Here is a 21,773-nt window from a genome sequence, read left to right as displayed (position 1 = left end):
CATCACTAGTGAATTGTTTCTTACCAGGCCTTACCATTCAGTTCACGCAATGCCTTGGCCTGCACGACTATCCTGGTATATCAACTGACATCACTTTGTTTGGCGTGTTTTAGACTGTGGAAGCGGGAATCACGGCATGCAGCCGAAACCATTATAGGGTCAATACTGAGTGCCTATATTTTACACCGATATTATTATACGTGAGTGCCGGAGCACCTGTAGCAAGGGTAGTGAGGGCGATCAAAAAACCACTGTCTTGTCTTTGAATTCGGAGTAGCTAAGGTACCCTTTAATAATGTATGCCTGGGATATTAAGTCAGTGGTGGTCCATGCGTAGCTGGTTGACTCACCTGCAGGGTGGCGGCAGCATCGAACGACTGCGTCTTCGTTAAGGTGCCGGTGGTACCGCGGGGGCTGAGCATGGAGCGGCGCCGTTGCTGAGGTGTCGGGGGCCTGTGTTCCACGTGCATGGGCTCCTCGGTGTCACCGCCTTCGTCCGAGTAGCCGCGCTGTAGGTCTGTAATCGGAATGAAGATCGCGTAAAATTTGAGTGCTGTTTGGCGAGATGCCGTATAGTTTAATGCCATGGGTCCATATACCCCATGTGCACTCTCCCAAATCTGTAAGCTGCATATTAAAAACAAACGAAATCGAACAAGACCAGCGGAAGTCATAGAGAGCGTAAAAAAAAAAAACTTGGGATGTTGGGCGAACCGAAATATGGCATTTTTGCATTGCACGAAGATGCAACATCATCGAGATGTTTAGCCCCAAATCACCTGTGCATCTGCAAGCCTTATTTAAAACAATTTTCCTAGGCACACACCAAGATAGTAATTAGTTTGTTCTGAAAGCTTCTTGCCTAGTTCGTAAGTATTTTGTCATGTTGAACAGTATTTTGTCTAGAGATTACGTTTAGAGAAGCTGATCATGTACAGTACCCCCAAGTTCAAGGTGACAGTTTTTTTTGCTGTAGGTATTGTTATGAGCAATCTCTCATGATAACTATGTTAAGTCACGGCGAATGTGACCTGAAAAAATAGTTAATGCTCCGATATATGCGTTGGAGCCCAAATTATTTCAATATGGTTTGAACGAAAGACGGTGGAGACAAAAAATATGTTGTAGTTAACCCTAAATTGTCCAGTTTCAATATGTGAGTATAGAGTACACATGTGGACGATTTCGGCAGTGTTAGTTTAAGATGCACTGTTTGTTTTTCTGCGTACTATTTTCTCATGTATAATTTCAGCCTTGTCACATTCAACAAAGCGCGTAATAAAGAAAAAAAGAGTTTGACGTAGGGATTGTGCAGTTAACGCACGTCAAATGAAAGCACACCACTACATAGGAGTTTGTGCGATCGCCCATTTCCTCTAAAAAAATGTACACGGCGCGAAGGCGGAATATTCTTACCCTTGACGTCGGACATGCTGAAGCCGCTGCGAAGCATGTGGTGCTCCAGGTTCGCTAAAAAGAAACAGACGTGTGTCAGCTATCAAAATCGAAAACAAATGTAAAACTTGCTGTGCGAAAAGCGGAGGAAGCATTCTTTTGAGAATTTAGCAATGCAGCCACATAATTTATTCTATTCTGACTTCTGTCCAGTTGCAATAACAGTCGAGGTGTCACTGTAGCGTTTTCTTAGTTGATTTCGGTGCTAACATATTATCATGGCCTTCGTTGTGCGTTTCTCATGTGACCTTGCAGACCATTTACTTCTGACAAGTGTCATCGTTATATTGTGTATTTTTGGTCAATTGCGAGCCCAGCACTAAAAAAAAAGTCTCCCGCTGTCCTGCAGCATACAAAGCTTCACGATACCTGATAACTTGATAATGCAAGACCAATAAGCAGGTGCAACTTTAGTTGAGAGAGCTCGCAGTGATGAATACATTGTAATGGAAGAATAATACTGCAAGCAATGTCACTCTAACACCGTCTGAAGCCGATGAAAAATGCAGATTTCTAGTAACAGTGGGGCCATCCTTTACGAGTGTAGAGCTGCACTTGTATATCTTCGTTAGCTAACTAGCATTCAATATAGTTTCTACTACACTATGCAGCTACCCTATTTTCGTGTCTCCAATGAAACAAACTAATGCCAATTTTGAAAATGAACTCCGACACGTTTGCCGAACATACACCTAGTGTCTGATACAACATTTGCCGTACGCACACGCACTGCTTTTTGCTCAGTGTGAAGCCATGCGATTGCGATAACGTGCGAAGCGTGCAGCATAGCAGAGACCCATAGCTCAAGCAAATTAAGGAACGGGCGCATACATTGTAGGTTACCTGGATGCCGTACACTTGACTTCTCGGCTAGTGCTCGCCGCTGTCGGCGCCGTACCTCTTCCCATCGGTGCTCTTTCTCCAGATCCCTGCGTAACGAACCGAGCAAGCACAATAGAAGAAGTAGAAAGCAGTTGATCATTCATAATTTGTACGAGTGGCCAAGCCACGCATAGGTCAACGCGTATTTAACTCACTCTATAAGGCGTTCGTTGCAACAGACCGGCAAACTGAGCCTCAAGAACTCGTAGTTCACCTTCTCCACGGACTCGAACAACTTGTGCGTTATCTTTATAGCTGGTGGACATTCTCCTCTGCGGTGAAAGAGACAAAGCGGATATATACACTGTATTATGTGCGAGCTCGGTAAACCTTCATGTGCCGATGATGATCCACATAAGCGTGAATGGAAACATGATCAACAAAGAAATAACAACGCTACAAGTGCACGTAAAAACAGTTTCCTACCAAATGCATACCAAAGAAAACAGCGTGACATGTCTTCACCGTTTCAGAGTAGCCAATGCTGATTGTTGTTTGTATTTACACGAGTGGATATAACGACATTATTTCCAATCTTTGTGTCAGCTTATACACGAGTTCAACGTGCTTGTTCATGGGTGATGCGTGGCTTATGTTATCATTTACGTTCTTTATGCCAAAGCGCCATCTTTCTAACAATGTTGGGTGGATCCTCCCCTCCTCTTAGGTTGATGACGTACTAAGCAAATACTAGACCCTCTTTGGAATACGGCAGTGCTGTTTGGAATCCTTATACCCAAATCAACATAGAAAAACTCGAAAAAATGCAAAGCTTAGCTGTCCGGTACGTTTAAAAACGTTTCAGATATCTTGATTCACTATCAGAAGTGCTACAGATGGCCGAATTAGAGCTACTATCTGAAAGAAGAAAACAGGCGCGGATGAATTTCTTATCTTTGGTTTATTTTATTAAGATTGCAATAAACTATGTCGATTACTTTCAGAAACACATCGGTCGAGCCTCACGTCACAAGCACAGCCATTGCGTCAAACCTGTATTCGCAAGATCTAATTTATTTAAATATTCATTCTTTCCTCAAACAATCCCAAAGTGGAATTCATTAACAACTTTTCACCTTTGCTACGCAAAAAGTGACATTACTGCTTTTTTGTGTCTGTTTATGTGCATCCTGTCCTGATTTCAGTACTGTCTGCAGTAATGTACAAATTAAAATTAAATTCTAAATAAGAAGAACACGTAAATTCAACATGAGCGCCGTCGGTTGTAAAATAAAATATAATGTCAAAGGGTGTTGACATGGATGAAGGCGGCAGACTGGGTGTTCAGATCAAACAGTTTGTTTGGCCGAACTTGTGACCGGTAAACGAAACACGAAAAGTCAGATTTACAGTAGCACACCGGCACTGACAGCGGCGAAGAGTCGGTCGTCGATGAACTGACAAGTGGCGAAGCGCGTCGACATTTATGCATGTGACGTCAAATATTCCAGCTTTATCACTGGTCCTCGTGCAAGCTCCGGAAAAATCTCGAGTGTTCGCGTCTGGCGCGCAATCCCACGAGAATGACCCACAACAATCGCGAACCCCACCCTCTCCGAAACACGTGACGCAGCAAGCGGTGAGCAATCCAGACAAGCCCCGTGGGCGAAAACAGAAATACAACGCATATGACAAATAAGAAACGCACGTGGCAATACAGTAGCTGGTAATGGTATAACATTTACAGAAGATAGTTTGCAGCGTGTGGTTTTCAATCGCATAGAGATCATTTAGAGTTTATATATAAACGCTACCAGCCCACTTTATGGCCACTCTGAGCCCAATACAACACGTTGAAACCTGTCTCAGTCCAACATGGACTGTTTATGATAACATATATGTGTGCTCAAAAAAAAGTCGTAACACAATGTTATTCGAAGTAGTCCGCAAGACGGTGTGTATGTATCAGGGTTAATTACGCTTTAGACTATTGAATGAGTATTTCTTGCCCATTTACAACCACCATGTTTATGTACAGCTCAAAATATGGTTTATAGATTACCCTTGTTCGGAAGCGCGCAATCGAGAGCTCATTCGATGTGACCACTTTCGGAGCGAGTGTTTCACTCACCCGGCTGGTATTCTGTTCACTTCTACATTTGGTGAGAAGGCGTCGTCCACGTTGACAAAGATCGGCTCATCCTTGTTGTACCAGAACGTCATGTTCCGGTTCATGTTGCTGATGGAGGTAGAGAAGAAGGAGATGGGAAGGGAGAGGAGGTACGAACAATTAGGATGGTGCCATGCAGATGAGATAAGAATGTTCAGCAATGTTTTCGTATATCGCGAGATTTCTTCACTTCTGTTAGGACAAAATGAGAGAATTAGGCACGGGCTCCATTGAAGAACTAAAGTACGTGATGGACACTTATGTAAATAGTGACCTATTAGCAAACCATTATTTACTCCTGCTCGGGCCTAGAATGGCATACAGTTTATTAAATATAAAATAAATAAATAAATAAGTACATAAATATTACAAATTGTAGACTTTCGAACACTATAAGTTAACCTTGTATTTTTATGCTATACAACATGCGCCGTGGTGGTTTAGCGGCGAAGGCGCTCTGCTGCTGACCCACAGGTCACGGGATCGAATCCCGGCCACGGCTGTCGCAGTTTATACGAAGGCGAAAATGCTTGGGGCCCGTGTGCTTAGATATATGTGCACGTCAAAAAACTAGAGGTTGTCAAAATTTATGGGGCTCTCCTCTACAGCATTTTTCATATTCATATGAGAATTTCGGGATGTGGAACCCCAATGATTATTATTACGCAACGCGCGCCATTTTCTAATGTAGTCTAATTTTGAATGTTTTGCTTTTGCCTGAATTGATTATTCCAAGACAAATCACGTATACGCTCAAACCACACGACTGTGACTAGGTAAACAGTGTATGTACATTAGATTGCTTACGTTGACAACTGTCCTTCGGGTCGGTATTTTGAGTGTCATTTTTTTACTCTCTCCCTTTTTTATAAGCGGCAATCAGGCACCCTTGATCTATTAAACTCCACATGTACGACGCACGGATGTGCTACCTTGTGTGATGAAGGCACGTGGTTCGTTGATGCAAGCACGTTGTGGAACGATGCAAAAATAAGAATTTTATTATGGTAACTTACCCTCAATCTTTGCCTAGCATTCTATCGAAAAAACTGAGTAAAGGATACACTTCCAACAATGATTTCATACATACAGCGATCGCTAACGGGGAGAGTGCATCTCTTCAAGTGATAGTTTTCAGGCGCACCTGATGGAGCATTTATCCCGCATTTCACATCAGGTGGAACATGTAGCTATGCGGCTAATTTCGCACATGAATTGATCCCTGGTCTAGTGATTTTTTTTTTGGTATTCTAAAAGCAGTCTACTCTAAAAATATACGTAAAGAGTATTTGTTCTGACTGAGAGAAAAAAACAAGTAATAAAGGGTTCCTTACACGCAGAAAGGTTGGTAACCCTCCTGCAAGCCGCATGTGGTGAAAAACCGGAGTAGGTTCACATCGTGACCGAACACCAGCTTTGCTTTCTGACCTATGCCAAATGTGCACGCTGGTACGTAGGATGCTGCGGGGAAAAACATGTCGTTCATTTTTTGATCATCACAGCTTGTCATTTATGGTAATCATCGATGCCCGTTAATTCAAGATCATCATTAACCTCTTCACTACCGGCCTAAGAAGGAATGAAGAAAACCTTATTTTTTTACAAAGCTTTATTGAACACTTCAGTCTTAGTCTATAACAAAAAAAAAACAATGAAAAAATTCCCGTTATTTGATGTAATTCTAGAATGTCCACACTTGTGGACATTGGTTGTGAACAATGTCAAAAGGGTGTCCACATACGGGGACATCAGTTGCCAGCGTTGTGGAACTTGACGAAGCAATTTTTGCCTTGCAGACATAGGAAAACATTGCATTTGGTGCACTTAACTTTTGTCTTCCCTTTGCAGTTTTCGTTTCTGCACCGCATTGCATTTTTTTAGGCTGCAGAATTCGGGAAAGTGATCAAAACGGTCACGGTTTCAAGGTTTGGCAGTTGCACAGGCCTTGAGTTGTCAGTCGCAGGCGGATCGCTCCTTTCCTTGCGGTTGTGCATCGGGTTTTCCCTTATTAGTGTCTCAGCGATGTCTTGCTTGAACTGCAGCTGGCTAAGCACTTCCTTTTTTGGTATGCCCATGGCCTGAGCGTCACGCTGATACAAGATCCATGAATTGCATACGGCAAGGTCCAGAAAGTGAGTGAAAAACCTCACCGTCCACTTTCTTGTTTTGATGTTTATCCGATAGTACGACACATATCGGTCGACCAAGTCTACACCACCCATGAACTTGTTGTAATGAGCAACAATAGCTGGCTGGGGAACAGGAACCTTCTTCTTTGCTTCTTTGCACCACCGCATGCATGTGGCGACGGGGTCGCACCCAACGGCACTTGACATGAAAAGAACACTCTATTTATCTTATTATCTTTCCACTTCACGATGCACACTTCTCCATCATCTCGCACAAGGCAAGCGCTGTCACCCCGCTTCATTGCTTTGTCGCTTGGAAGGTTTGCAGCCGCGCCCTCTGTACGGTTTGCATTGGTTGTCCCAGTAAGAAACACTGTTCTTTCTAGAAGGTGGTCCATGATTCGGAGGCCTGTAAAATAAGTGTCAGTGAAGATGTGTGCTCGGTCATCCGTTATGGTTGTTGCTAGCTTCTTAACCACTGCTCCCCCAAGGCCATACAATTTTGAGTCATCAGCGTCTACAGTATTCTTCCCGGTGTAAACTACGAAGTCAAGGATTAGACCGTCAGGGGAGGCTAAAACGAAATTCTTGAGACCGAGTGGAGTCGGTTTCGAAGGGAGGTACTGCCTGAATCCACATCTTCCTGAAAATGGGATCATCTGTTCGTCGATCGACAGTTCTTTTGAGCGGGGCAGTGCTCGGCAGGCGGCTTGGAAGCAATCCACTATTGGTCGAACAAGGTGAAGCTTGTTTTCCTTTCGGCGTGCTGTAGTTGCTGAAGTGTCAACAAAGTGCAGGTGATTACGCAGCTCGTAAAACCTGTTCCTTGTCATGTGGTCCGCAACAGATGGTGTCCTTGTTCCTCGAGACCAGTAGAGCTGGACTTGGGGAAGGTGCATAATCCCCATCAGCAGGTGGATCCCAGCAAGCTTTCTTGCTTCAAGTGTACTGGTTTACACAGATCGGTGGTTTCGTTTCTGAACCGAATACAAATTTGTTTGCTCAGCAACTTCCTTCCAAAAGTCCAAAGGAAAATATTTTTCAAAGTACTCGTGCGGTGTCAGAAACTCCCGGAAATCATCGTCTTGGTTGTCGTTGTCAAGACAGTCCCTCTTGCAAAATCTGTAACAGCGAAACGAATATTTAATTTTAACGAACCGACAGAAAAAATGTGAGAAACACTTACGCTTGCGAGGTCCAGGAACTTTTCTTCTTTTGTTTCGTTGGTCGCTGGGCAATATCTGGTTCAGGTTCATCTGCAGACTCGCCTGAAGACTCTACATCACTTGCAAGTGGTGACGAGGCCCATTCTTTTTCGTCTTCCGAGTCCGAGAGGCCCGCATCTTTTTCTTCTAGCATGGCAACGATCTCTTCATCGGTCAGGAACCTAGCTGTTGAGCGCATACCCGGAAAGCAGTACCCCCTTTTAGAACTTATGTCCACAAACGTGGCCCATCGTATAGACGCTTATCGCAAGTCAATAGTTGTGAATACCGTAGTAATAATGCTTTATTGCGCTTCCGCTGCACGTATATTCAATATGTGAGCAGAAAATATTATGTAATGTTAACAAAATATAGAATAATAGCCAAAAACGTACCTCTCCTTCGCTGCGTATCGCTGGACCTGGGCGCTGCCATTTTACCCGTTTGTCACGGCGCTTTTGGTCGACTACTGGCGCCCTCTGTCTCCTGATGTGAAAACTATAAAGATGGCTTTAAAAAGCGCCAAATTTGAATTCTTCAAAAGTGCTATTGGCGCAGTACATCGCCCAAATGTAAATGTCCACAAACGTGGACGCCGGTAGCGAAGAGGTTAAAGCTTACAGTGCACAGAGGGGAGCAAAGGAACACCAACACTCAATTGTGTATTCTTGCTTCGTCCTCTTTTGTGTGTGCTGTAGCTCTTCATGATGCAGCATCAACTAGCCCAATAAGTTATCCTCGCTTAGGATTACGTCAAAGCATGTTTGGCTCCCGTGTTTCAAAGAATGAGAGCACTCAAACTGCAAGGACAAAAATAAACTAACACAGCCGACAAACCGCTTGATGTTGTCTGTTCATTCCTAGCCTTCATACTTCTCGTTTTAGAGTTGTTATACTTTGACGTGTTTCATCAGCTTGCCCGAAAAATTCCTCTTCCAGCATGTATTTCGTTGGAAGGATAACATTCTAATGTGATTGAACATTACCCGTGTTATTATGCCACCACTAAAACTTCCTTACAAAATTTAAAAGGCAGCTGAATCCTACACACTTCATAGATGATCCACTGGCATAAGACGTAAAGCATGAAAATGATAGAAAGTAGGCTGTCATCAACTATAATGGCGAAACAATCTCCGCTAGTATCAACTGAAAGATTAACGCACTTGCAAACGTTTTGAGATAGCGTGAAGTATACGCACACATCTACAAACTCCGACTATATTGGGGCGTATTTTACCACATGGGCTTTTATAGACAAAATGAGCATATAAAAGATAAACGCGAGGATATCACCCACCTCCTTCGCCACAAGGAATTTCCGAGAAGGCAGCTTCTCCGCCTAGCTGGTCGAGCAATAACTCTCCATTCAACGAGAAACCTGCGTATAAATTTCACGCGCCCGTGACTGCATGACGCACGAAATCAAAATAACCAGCTGTAATCACTATAAAAGTACAACGTAATTAGCTCATACGTGGCTGTAATTATCAGCACATACAAAACATACCAAGTTTTTATTGCACTGAAGGAATTGGTGCAGAAGTAACCTTTAATTTGGATCTCAGGGAAGTATTGGTAGACACATAAGAGCATCATTTCTCACTTACTAATTGTGCGGTCATGAAGATCTAGCATACACCCTACGACGTCGCCAATCATCCATTGTTTTCCATAGGACTCCGTGCCCCCAGCATGAGATTTCACAGCCTGCGAACAGATATCTTCAGCTGCAGGTACGTTCCTTATTCTGCGGCATTCGAATGAATGTACCGTATTGTAGTAGATAGAATATAAATTGAGATGTTGAAGACACATGTACTCTTGCATTTAATCACTTGGAGGTGAATACTAAAGCACCATTCTGATGCAATAAATAAGATGATGACACATGCACACACTAACGACACACACAAAAATATAATCAGTGAATATACTGATGTTACTAAGCCGCATTTTATTACACTTTTGCATGCACAATAATGAGCATTTTAGTTTAACTCTGCACAAATATTATATAGACAATCCAGGTATATAGATAAAAAATTTAAAAAACAATGTATCTTAAATGTATTAAAAACTCAAATTTATAAAAGCTGTCCACATTTTTCTTCGTGGATTTCTCCAGCAATTATTTAGAGATATTTGCGGTATATATCGTAGCTCACGTTTTCATCTTTTATCTAAATTTAGTGAGCAATAGCCAGCATTGAGCATTGCCAAGCGCGACTGACAGGGGGCGAGTAAATGCGATATCTCAGGTAGCCACCGACGACACCTCATCGTTCAGCTCATAAAAGTAACGTAAAGTGAAGGGACGGGTACAGCTATTGAGTTATCGCCTATACCATGGCCCCCTAGATAAGCTCATTCGTTTCTCAATAGTTACTAATAGTATATAGTAGCGATGTTCCAGGCATCATTTTTTTGTCATCCGATAAATGCATTTGACAGTACAATCAAAACGAACAGAAAATTATGTTCGATGTATAAGCCGAGGCAGCCAGGGTTCTTGCGAAACTCACCAGGAAGCCATCGTAAGCCCAGGAGTTGTGGTCACCACCAAGCTCGCATGATGGCAGGAAGCTGCAGGCGTTTGCCCATCCGACCTTCATGGGACCCAGTGTCATCACTTCAAACTCGAAGTACCTGTAAATGAAGACGCTACCTCGTAAGGTGATTAAACAACCAGCTACTTTGCTATATAAATTGCCACCCGCCAAGGTCAGATGAAACGTCGCAGTATGGTAATACTAGGGCATGTTTGTAAACCTATGAATTTGAGATTAAAATATGCATTAGTCATGCAAAGGTGTAGTTGTAGTTGTTTTCTCAAAAAGAATTCGCGGTGACTGTAAAAACGCCTGAAAGCTTAGGCAGTGCACTTCCCTATAGCGACATAGAAGTCTACATTAAAGCACGATAACGTGACTAATAAGCGCTACCAGTCCTCCTTCGGTCCCATGGGAGCTAACCAACATGTGCAATTGATGCAACCAGGAACCACTGTATCATCCATGTTTATGTGCGGGCATTCGGACGACCTACTTAGCATTCGACAGACAAAACGAAGTGCCACAAACGCAGCATACCATATACTGTTCTTCCTAAAGACTGTTTTGAAAATGAAGTAGTGAAATTTTTCTTTTCTTTTGTTACGTATTCAGGCTCAGAGTAGCACAATGCTACTGTACAAATTTTTTTCTGGCTAAGCTTAAGTGACTAGAAACAACATTACTCACCATTTTCCTTCAGACACGGAGTACGTTACTTCAGCACGGTAGGTTCGTTGATCGTATTTCACCGATGCTACTTTACTTTGCACACCTGTCAGTAGAAAAAAAAGGAAACAATTCACGAAGATAATAAACTGACTGTAAGTGAGCGAATGCCAAACTCCATTTGGGCAATGATAAAAGTGGTTGAGTAGCGTAGTTTACCTTGAAAATTAGATATAACCTAAAGGACATTACACATTGAGTACATACCGTATAAGCACCGGGGTTCCAGTATAGATACTAGCACCAGCTTTAGATATGTAGAGTAGTTCAATATTGCAACACCCCAGAATGAGATTAACAAAAGTTTATGTAAAAAATTGTCCAGCCCAGGTAGCAGCTAGAATATCTTTGAACAGGTGGACAAGTTCACTTAACATAAAATGGCATTTCAGATGAAAAAAAATAATATGACACTATATTACCTTCGAGGCTTTCAGCAGTGGGAGGCTCAAGAACATAGCCGTATGCTAGAAGAGTTCGTACCAGTTCTCCAGCTGTATCCCTGCGAATGAGCGGTTCGAAAAATAGCACTTTAAATACTGCTCATTACTTACCATCAGTACATTATCTGGTAATACTGCTTTTCGATTTTAGGATTGTGTGCTCAGATTTGGGTGCACGTTAAAAAACCCCAGGTGGTCAAAATTTCCGGAGCCCTCCACTACGGCGTCTGTCTTAATCATATGGTGGTTTTGGGGCGTTAAAACCCACATATCAATCAACGCATTTTGATGTTTAATAATTCATGTGATACATGAATTGGATTTATGCTTGAATTTCCATAAAGTATGAGCAGATATTTTTGTGTATAACTGTATACCTCTGCAGATGCACTAAGAAACAGTTATATACAGCATCATATGAATGAAAGGGCACAAATAGAGATCTAACATGAATGTACCTTATTTAAATGAAAGTTTTCATTTCGAAGTAAAAAGCAATGGCTCACTGGGTCCGTACCCCTTCCGCCATCTGTTTTTTTTTCATTTTTTTATGCCCCTGTCCGGATTCAACATCAGATAAAGTGGCACCCCCCCCCCCCTCTCCGCCGAAGAAGAGTTCTGCCTACCTCCCTGCTTCTACGCGCAAGCAAGTCAGCGAAAATCCTATATGGTCAATAATAATCAGACGTCTCACGCTAAGGTATGCGCATTCGCACAGTATCACTCATACCAATAATTGTTAATAATGAATAGGAATTGTAGTACTCACAAGAGCTAGACTGCTGTCATCTTGCATGACAGACCGTCTGATAATAATTACCTGTTCGCTTTCTTGATGACGTCATCGACACTCTTGTAAGGCACTAAATGTGGACTTCTCCTGGTTGGCTGGTTCTGAAAAAAAAATGAAAATGAATGAAATGGAGCGTACACTGCCTTTAGCGGATGTACTGCTGCGTTATGGACCACTTATTCTATTGAATACTAAAGCGAGGATAAGTGTAGGTAGTGTATGTGAAAGATTCAGATACAACCCTTAATCATAGCGGTAGCATAAGGGCTGCTCGCCAATCTCCGTTGGAAAGATCTTCTGTAAACTGAAATATGTAAAGCAGATGGCGTTGTGCATCTTATTGCTTTTAGGTTTTTCATGACAGTAGAAACGTTTCGTTGCAATCTTCCATAATAATTTTTTCACTCACCGACCCTATAGACTGACAGTAACATGCTCTACGAATGCAAGCAAGTAATGATTCACAAAGTTGTATAAAAATATAAGACACAGATCAATGTGAAACAGTTGTTCGCAAATTAAGAATCTGTTTGAGAGGCACTCATAGTGTTAAATATATATGCAGCCTCAAAATAAAGCTGATGGCTAAATAAAAATGCTAATTTAAGGTATATATATACTTTTTACTGTAGAACATTGCTAACTGCATGACATGAAAGAAACAAAAGTGCAGTTCATAAGGCAGCAGCTTTCACATTAAAATATTTGCTTTCCTTAAATTTGTGTTGAACTGAGCGTACTGTTGCTGGAGACAGAGCCTGAAATCGCAGTCTACAAAACTTTAGCTGACGCTTTCTTGGAACAAAGTGTAACTGCGATACAATAGACGTTGTAAGCCGAAACACATTGGTTGGCTAGTTGGTTTGCATTCATGAAGTGTGAGAAAGCGCGAACAGAAAAGCACGTAGAAGAGTACTGACACGGACAGAGCGCCACTCAAGTGATCTTTTATTTTCGCACAAACCGTTAAATATATTCCGAGTGAGCGGAAATAACATGAACATGTTGAAGCGCTCTGTCCGTGCCATTACTCTTCTATGCCCTCGTCGGTTCGCGCTTATTCATACTTTTTAGACGTTGTGAGCTCTCAGTTCCACTAATAAACTTTCACGTAACTGGCACCCTATTTTATCAAACATTAGCGGTATGTGCTAGCTGGTAGTACACTTGGAGTGCATGCAAGCGAACGGAACACCAGCTGAATCACACGTATAATTTCGGCAAAGTAATCGCCCTCATTTTTTTTCTTGTTCACAATGGTCAAAGGTAGTCAAAAGCGATTGATGGGCTTTACTTTATTAAAAGACCTTAAAGAACAAAATGACACTTCAGTCACTGTTTCTACAAAGTGCGAGACGTTGGCTTTAGCCAGACTTCTTTTTTTGTGATTTTTCTTCACTCCGCTATCCTACAAACTCTGTCTTGTCTGGACTAAGTTTTCAGTGATGAGGCATTCGAGTTATTCAATCAATTTGCCTTGAGATGTCTTGACGGAGCCATTACACAACGTATTACAATAAGGCTCATTCACAGGGTCGACTTGCAGAGGTCACGTGGCCACTTGTGAGGGGTGACCAAAAAGCGACTCAAGGAAGCCGTGCGCACATCTGCGAGCGAGTTATACCCAACGCTAATTAGAAGCTAAGCCTTATCGCGTGTGGCTCGCAATGTTCTGCCTCACAGGTAAGCTGATTTTCTGTCCTTGTGCATGTGATTGGTTCAGAGGTTTGCGACTGCAGTCTCGCGGCTGAAAACTTGGGTACTAAGCGACTACAACAGAGCAGTCACTTTGCAAACAAAGCGGCCTCTTGCGAGAATTTGGGGACCGGTCACTCTGAGAATAAATCGTTCGCCCGATCAATGCTAGTCACCGGTGTGATCGAGTTTTCACGCTTACCTCAACGAGGCCATATGTCCAGCCCTGCTGGATGCGCTCCTGAGCCCAGACATTGTGCGTGTTTTCAGATAACAGGTCCACCAGCTCTTCCATTTTGGCCGTCAGCGTGATCGCGCCCAGGTCCAACGGAGCCGGTTTGTAGCCGTTCGACTGGAGGTAGGGGCTGTGAGATGTGGGAACCGAAAGCACACATTAGCACGGAACGTTTAGTGTAGCAAGGTACAGTGGTGGGCCAGTTGGAATCTATGAATGCTTGGAAAACCGGCACAACCATGACGAAGACACATGACGGTAAGCGCACGTACTCTCTCCTTCTTGTCTTTCATTCTCACCGGGTTTGCTCTGAAGTTCCAAGCATTCATGGTATAGCACGCTTTATTGCTGACCTAGTAGAAATCATGAACCATATAGCTGCGTTGTACACGGTCGTCTCTTTTTTTAGGTCGGCGTTGGCCGAAAAGCATTTCAAGGACCACCTAAGCATTGCGCGGGCATGGTACCGTTACCAATGCCACCAATTTCTTTTGTGGAATAGGAGGCATGTGCCGCTTGAAGTGCAAAATGGTAGTTCAACAGTGAAGCTGCATGTTCTTTTGCATAGGCCAAAGAAGGATGGAGCACTAGAAGACCCAAGCAACATAGTGACGTGGTACGACATGAATAACTTTATTGTGATGCTGCGGATCAGTACGGGACTTATGCTGGCCGCTTCCACGTCAGGATACAGAGGCCAAATCGCTCTGCATTCACATGGGCCTTCTCCACAGCCCTGAGTTGGTCTGCCGACCGGTCACTGTGCAGCATCCGCTGCTACTACTGTCTACCTTGAGAAGCATCACCGGCCCACACCGAGCAACGCAAGAGCATATGGTCTAAATCAAGCAAACCTTTATGCTTACTACGATCTGCCGGATATACAGCCCGGATATATGCCCGGATATATGCGGATATATGCCCGGATATATCCACAGCCCGGATATATGCCTCGAGGACATACCATGGCACCACCCACGTGTTGACGTCACTCATAGGATTCCGGGTTGTGTTGTCTGCTAGAACACCGAATTTCCTGCCATTTTGCTGGTTTCACCGTGCATGCTTCCTTTTTGTTTTGAAGCTCAGTGCTTAAAGAAGCGATAAGACCTAATAATAAGGGCAAGCAAACTATGAATCGGTGCCTTCGGTGGCACTCTCGTGTCTAATTGGCATCGTAAAATCGTGACTAAGAACCACTGCAGCCATGCGAGACGATGCAAGTGGTGTCGCGCAAGCTTGCGTATTCCACAACTATTACGCAGCAAGGCGAGCGCACGCGTCCTATCTGCGACGTAAAAACGATCGCAGTTCTGCCCTCTCTAGTTGAGGCCCTCGCGACCAACATCTTATTCAGGGGTGTCTCCAAAGTTCTCAGCAGGCTCGTTTCATGGCAGAAATTGTAACTTTTAGCTCATTGCGAACGCACTTCCGTTGAATTTGGGTGATTTTTTGCGTACGGCGTGGCTTCCAATTTGTTAGAGTTTTGAACAAAAGAAGAGTAATATTGCATGACAAAAAGGTGATATAGTGTGGTACATAACACAGTTACTACGGCCGTGGAAATGAAAATAATCAAATATGAACTTTATCACATACCAGCCCCATTATTAGGTGAGGCATTTACCCTAAGTTGTTCTAAGGGCAAAACGAAGCCACGTAAATCTATACTTTTCTTCACCGTTGTGCCTGTACGCGCAACTTCACACGGGACGGCTCTCAGCTCTCCCATAGTAGAGTACTAAGTACTCTAAATCGTCAACCACTTTTTCTAAACACACAGACATCAAGTACCCATATTGCCATGGGACGGCTTTACGCTCTCCAATAGTAGAGTAACTAGTACTCTATATCGTTACCCCCTTTTTTTAAGCACATCAATTGTGACGCAAACAGGATGGCTTTACACTCTCCCTTAGTAGAGTACTAAGTACTCTAAACCTAAACACAGTTGGATTGAGCCGTATCGTTTCCTGATTCTTGAAAGTGGGACAGACTATTATTTCTCATAGTAGAGTGTCTCATACTCCTAAGCGTCGAACATTCATATAAATGCCTTGACATTGACAGGGTTGGCTGAAGTTGTTACTTTGGTGCGTGTTACGCCACATCGACACGTGGTGCTACGATTCCTCGCATCTATTTTGTCCACATTTATTACTAGTGTCGATTAAGTTAACACTGGTAACTGAGGTTACACATCAACGTTATGACCCATCCAGAAGCGACCACTTCCTTCGATTCGAACTTGCTTTTGCAACCCGCCCACTGCGCTGACAGCAATAAATAATTGGCAGAAACGGCCATCGATCTGTTTCATCTTTCTCGGAGGATAAAGCGTCTGGTACGTTTTGTCGGTTATGAGAGCTATGCTGCTTGCTTAGCCGCACATTCTAAGCTTTACGGGCCAAGGCAGTGCTCGGGCTGTGTCGCCAGACCAAAACCACTGCATCTCCAAATATCGTAAGAGCCCCGTACCACGCGCGTCAGATCCTCCTTCAGTCGAAACAAAAAAAAAGAGCAAAAAAAAAAAAGCGTTCCAGTGGGAGACGCGAAGGAACACGTCCTCGGAGAGGCACTCACTCAAGAGCTGCGAAAAATGTCGGAGAGAAACGACGACTAACTGTCTTCCCTATGTAATCAGTTAAGCATTTGAGTTTAAGGACGGTTTTGCCTAAATTGAAATGACACCTGTTTTTATTATTCACCACCCAGTCATCAATCTCACATGAGCGTACCCCACACAAGCGTCATTGATTGAGTCTCCAAAATGTTACACCTCCAAGTTATTAATTTTTTTTTTAAAGAGGCGAAGCTGGTGGCATGGTGTAGCTGCTTCTTTCAGTTTTACTGTATTTTTTAGGTTAACAAACCTGCCGTATTACCTGAAATGAACGTGTAGAGATGATTTTGTCCTCGGACGTTGTGAAGATGATGTGCCGACAACTCGGCGCGGATTGACGCGTGTGAAAGGACTGATCACCCTTCCTATCGAATGAGGAGCCGAGTAGCCAAAAAAGCTCAAAGGAGATTCAGAAACATAGTGCAGGATTGCAGCAGGGAATGTGGACCGTTCAAGGTGAACAATTTCATTGCTTCTCATTTGCCAAAACGCCACTCAACAAATACACAATGAGAAAAGACATGGCAATTAATTTGATATGCTGATAGCCGTTGTTATTAACCAGAGGCCTAAGGTTTTATCACATAAACGGCAGTGGTTACGAAAACTCGCACGGCGCCATATGCATTCACTTAAGATGGCTCAAAACAAAACGCTTCTTTTTCGTCACACCTGATGTACTAATCCGCCACCCCTCGAAAGCTTTATGCACCTAACGTGCTTTTTCTTTTATTGCCTTCAATACGGCAGGTGCCTCACGCTTTGAACTGGCTCTATTTTTTCTGTTTATAAGAAAAAGGAAGCAGAAGCTAAAGGTCATGTGGCCTGACAAACGCTTCTGCTCCTACGTAGCTTTGCAATGCCTCCGTCATCGGACAACCTTTCACCAAGCTACAATGAGAAGCGATGACATCATCTTGTGGCATCGCGGGGATGTTACCCTGAAATCGTATTGGCATCACCAATATTGGCGATCTGTGGTGCCATCGTGTTGGCGTATGATGGGGTAATAGAAAATCCTTTTCATTACTTTTCGAGGAGGGACACCCGCAGTCAAGTTTTGCTTTTGATATGGCGTCTGAGGCGTTTATTCTGGAAAGGTAGTGAAATTCAGCGATAAATGGGAGGTAAATACATTAGCGGTAAATCAAGGGTTATAACAGGTGGGGGGGGGGGGGGGCGGAGTTATCGCTTTTTTGTAGGTAGGCAAAATATTTCCCGTTCGCAATTTCAAACCCCCTAGACACAGATCACCAGAGCGCGCGCAGTCACTAGGAAGGTTCCCAACTTTGAACGAATTATCTGTAGTTGACGTCATTATGTCTAATGCAATAAAATCTATACACCGAAACGCACAAAAACAAGTTCAAGTGCAATGCTGACTCCTTCTAGATGATTGCGAATTTTTGTAATCATGGTGATATCTAACGTGCCACCAGAGAAGCGTTTAACCGAAATACTTTGTTAAACCTGGTTCGTTATTGAAAATGCTCGAAGACACCATTTATGCCGCCATTACGCATAATTTATGCATAAAGAAAGCAGGCTTTCACTGAAAAGACTCATCTTTCCCTTTCAGGGGCGAAGCTTCTTAAGATGTGGGTCTGTCCATTCTCCCATGGTGCATGTAGCCACCGGTGGCACATACCCGAAAGATCAGTCCTTAGAATGTCCGCTGGATGAGGGCACTTGTATGTAATGAATGAATACACGAGGAAAAGATGTGAGATGTCTGTACTTGGAGTAATCACTAGATAGACGGACGGACTATAGATAGACATACAAATAGACGGACTTATTGACGGACGCACAGACAGACAGAGGGGCAGACGCACAGACGGACGGATGGATGGACAGACAGATATAGGGATGGCCACGCGAACAGACGCACGGACGAATGGATGAACAGACTGAAGAACGTACGTACGGATGGACGCATGGAGGGACGCACGGAAGGACGGATGCACCGACGGTCGCACAGATGGACGGGCACACGGACAGATGCACGGACGGACGCATGGGCGGACAAAAACACGGATGGACTGACGAACGCTTCACCCCGCCAATCATTATTCACTCCGTGGATATGCTGTTTTTTTTTTTGTTTTTGGGGGGGGGGGGGGGGGTCGGCCAGCATTCGCAAGCAATAAACCTACAAAGCACTCTCCCAAGAACCGGCAAAGACGGATCATCTCTGCTTGCTCTGACGAGCTCCACCTACATTTATTCTGCTGTTGGTTTTCTTGTATTCGTAGCGACATCGCGTGGTCTTCATTTAATGAAGAAGTTTTGTCGCGTCTTTTGGTCAAATAAAACCACCGCATGGGGTGACAAACGTGGTTCAAATCATCATATGTGACGTAGGCATGGAAGCGCATTCTACTCTGTCCAACAGCGAGACACACCAGCAATTAGAATACTACAAATTTTGATCATTTTTCGGCCACAGCACGTTTCGTATTTTACAAACTTAAGGCCAGGCTTCACTGTCTACATTGCGCTAATCAAGTGAGAGACCCTCTTTGGAAAAACAAGCCTGTGTTGGAAAAATACAAGCTAGAAAACAAAGTTTGAATATTCAGTACTTGTTTTTTTTTTAATTTCAGTGCTTCATTTTCTGAAGATATCTTTGGGCGTATTCACGCTTGCTTAGCTGTTGCACAACACTCACTCATTGGGAAGTTTGACAGTCTTGATGCGTGCAGGTGGCTTGTCCACCGTGATGTGGTATCCCAAGGCAAGAATCGTCCTGTAATAGTGAGCAATGTTTGTGTCAAGAACTTAGTTTAGGACCCTTAGGTTAAACGTTCAGAGTTTTAGCATACATAGAGTAATGCTGAACATCTAGAAAATGCAAAAGTTATCGCCGAAAATATGCACATAAAATATTCCCTGCAAAATGGAGGCTTTATACAAGTTACCCGGCCATATTGCAAGCTATTGTGCCAATAGAAACACTGCGATCACTGCCCGCGCATTCATTGCGTGGATCGCGAAATTGCATGCATAGCTAGCTCCTATGCAATACCGCCTAATGTAGTATTTAATGAAATGAAATACATTTATTATTGTACTGCATGAAGCGCCAATGTGCTCAGCGCTCTCGCACCGGGATTGATGGCCTAGTCTGACAGGCGACTCGCATGTTTCCTGGGCGGCCCATATCAGACCACTAGGCATGTAATAGAATTGAGGAAGACAGGTGCATCTGCGAAATCATGGTATAATTGCGTACTGTTTGCGTCTGCGATATTGTTAATCGATCAGAGGACATCAATCGCTGAATCACTCTATCGCGTAAATGCTCAAAGGAGTGAGGTAACAACTTATACAGAGGCCTTTCTTGTTATATACTAACTTCTACGTAGTAGATTTTGGCAGCGAATTCGACGCTGTGCGTTCCACGTGTACATTCTCATTTGTTTCACGCATGGTAGGTTCAGGAGCACTTGGTATTGTATCGCACTATAATTTTTTTTTTCACATTGCAAGAATGTGAGGTACACATACTTGAGGGTTTGAAGAGCTAACGTCGTGTCGTACTTCTTTTCGGCCATTGGCAGGTGCTCGAAGGATGTGAGGCATGGGTGAAGCCTCCTGGCATCGTCTCTTCCCTGCATGGATTGATCATCCGCAGGCAAAATTACACTAAGAGTTTTAAATATGCGGCTCATTCTTTCGAGAGAAACACTATGACTAAAACAAGTTTTCTCGCATGTTTTCACTGCTTTGCGTATACAGCACAAAGGGGTGTGTGTTCTGCGCTAGTCATAGTTGCAGGTATTCCAAACGGTAACAACAAGGTCCATTTTCTCACTGCAAGCTTCAAAAATTTCATTTAGAAAGTTGACAAGTGGACCAGCATCTCATCTTAGGAATGCAGTTGAAAATGTGCAGCTGGAAATGACACTAACAACACAATAAGTTCACTTCACATGGGATCAAGCCTTGAATTCAAAAGCATGAATATCGGAGCTCTCTTTTCAGTTTACATCAAGGGACTTTCTTTCGTATGCATCCTTATATTGTACGTTGTGTTGTGAAAGAATATAATTTGCTTTTATTTGAAAGTTCTGAATTATTGCACAGCTTTCCCATTACATGAAACCGAATTCTTAGCAAGCCTTGTGGCGCAAATACTGCATCATTCACTTCAAGCGACGTTTAGAGTTCAATTGTGTGACCATTCACTTACGTCTCCATATCTCCACCCGCTGTCAATCTTGTTCATCGACCACACCTCGTGGACATTCTCGGCGAGTTTGTCTCGGACGGATTCGATGTAGTTAGGGAGGGTAATCTAAACAACAAAAAATGTCCCATGAAACACACGCAGAGGATAGGAGCAAAGGTAACTCAGTTGAATACACAGATGTCACCGCAATCAAAAGCAAAAAATAATCTTTAAATTACGTAGGAATGTACTAGTGTCGTATATTACTGTTCCATGTGTTGCTCTCTCAAGATTGCAACAGCGTCACGTATGAGAGACACGTGCTCACTGAATCGGGACATAAACAGGACATAAACCTCTTCCATTGATATCTTATTTTTCTTCGTTTTTGTCCAAACAAATACATTGCCTGCAAACATCCTAATTTCGCTAAGCCATCCAACTCGCTGCCATATTCCCCTCGTTATTCACGTTTTGGTATTCATTCACCGGTGTTGCTGTAAATGAACACTGTTTCTTTTTCCCAATGCATTGCATCTCTGTCAGACGTTCTCTTTTTTTTTTCATTTAACATCGGGTGCACGTTAAAGAAGCCCAGGTGGTCGAAATTTTTGGAGCCCTCCACTACGGTGTCTCTCATAGTTATAAGGTGGTTTTGGGACGTTAAACCCCATATATCAATCAATTTATTTAACATCATCTGAAACATCGGTTGCAATTCTTTTTTCTCCGAATCATTTTTCCGTCT

General features: G+C 43.2%; 1 protein-coding gene across 1 annotated transcript in view; it reads right to left on the bottom strand.

Annotated features, from left to right (window-relative positions):
• Positions 1–21,773, bottom strand: part of RyR (Ryanodine receptor) — a 285,153-nt gene that overhangs the window by 130,743 nt on the left and 132,637 nt on the right. Inside the window, exons 23-38 of the mRNA XM_075871638.1 lie at positions 21,047–21,151; positions 20,362–20,465; positions 19,523–19,600; positions 14,196–14,358; positions 12,326–12,399; positions 11,485–11,564; positions 11,024–11,108; positions 10,307–10,430; positions 9,392–9,491; positions 9,082–9,162; positions 5,782–5,908; positions 4,409–4,516; positions 2,493–2,609; positions 2,299–2,384; positions 1,417–1,470; positions 351–517 (exon numbers count right to left, since the gene is read on the bottom strand). Of these exons, the coding sequence (XP_075727753.1) occupies positions 351–517; positions 1,417–1,470; positions 2,299–2,384; positions 2,493–2,609; positions 4,409–4,516; positions 5,782–5,908; positions 9,082–9,162; positions 9,392–9,491; positions 10,307–10,430; positions 11,024–11,108; positions 11,485–11,564; positions 12,326–12,399; positions 14,196–14,358; positions 19,523–19,600; positions 20,362–20,465; positions 21,047–21,151 (1,653 nt within the window). The remainder of the gene's footprint in view (positions 1–350; positions 518–1,416; positions 1,471–2,298; positions 2,385–2,492; positions 2,610–4,408; positions 4,517–5,781; positions 5,909–9,081; positions 9,163–9,391; positions 9,492–10,306; positions 10,431–11,023; positions 11,109–11,484; positions 11,565–12,325; positions 12,400–14,195; positions 14,359–19,522; positions 19,601–20,361; positions 20,466–21,046; positions 21,152–21,773) is intronic.

The sequence above is a fragment of the Rhipicephalus microplus genome, chromosome 8 (assembly GCF_043290135.1).
Source record: "Rhipicephalus microplus isolate Deutch F79 chromosome 8, USDA_Rmic, whole genome shotgun sequence".
NCBI lineage: Eukaryota > Metazoa > Arthropoda > Arachnida > Ixodida > Ixodidae > Rhipicephalus > Rhipicephalus microplus.
This window is presented reverse-complemented; position numbering and strand designations above follow the sequence as displayed.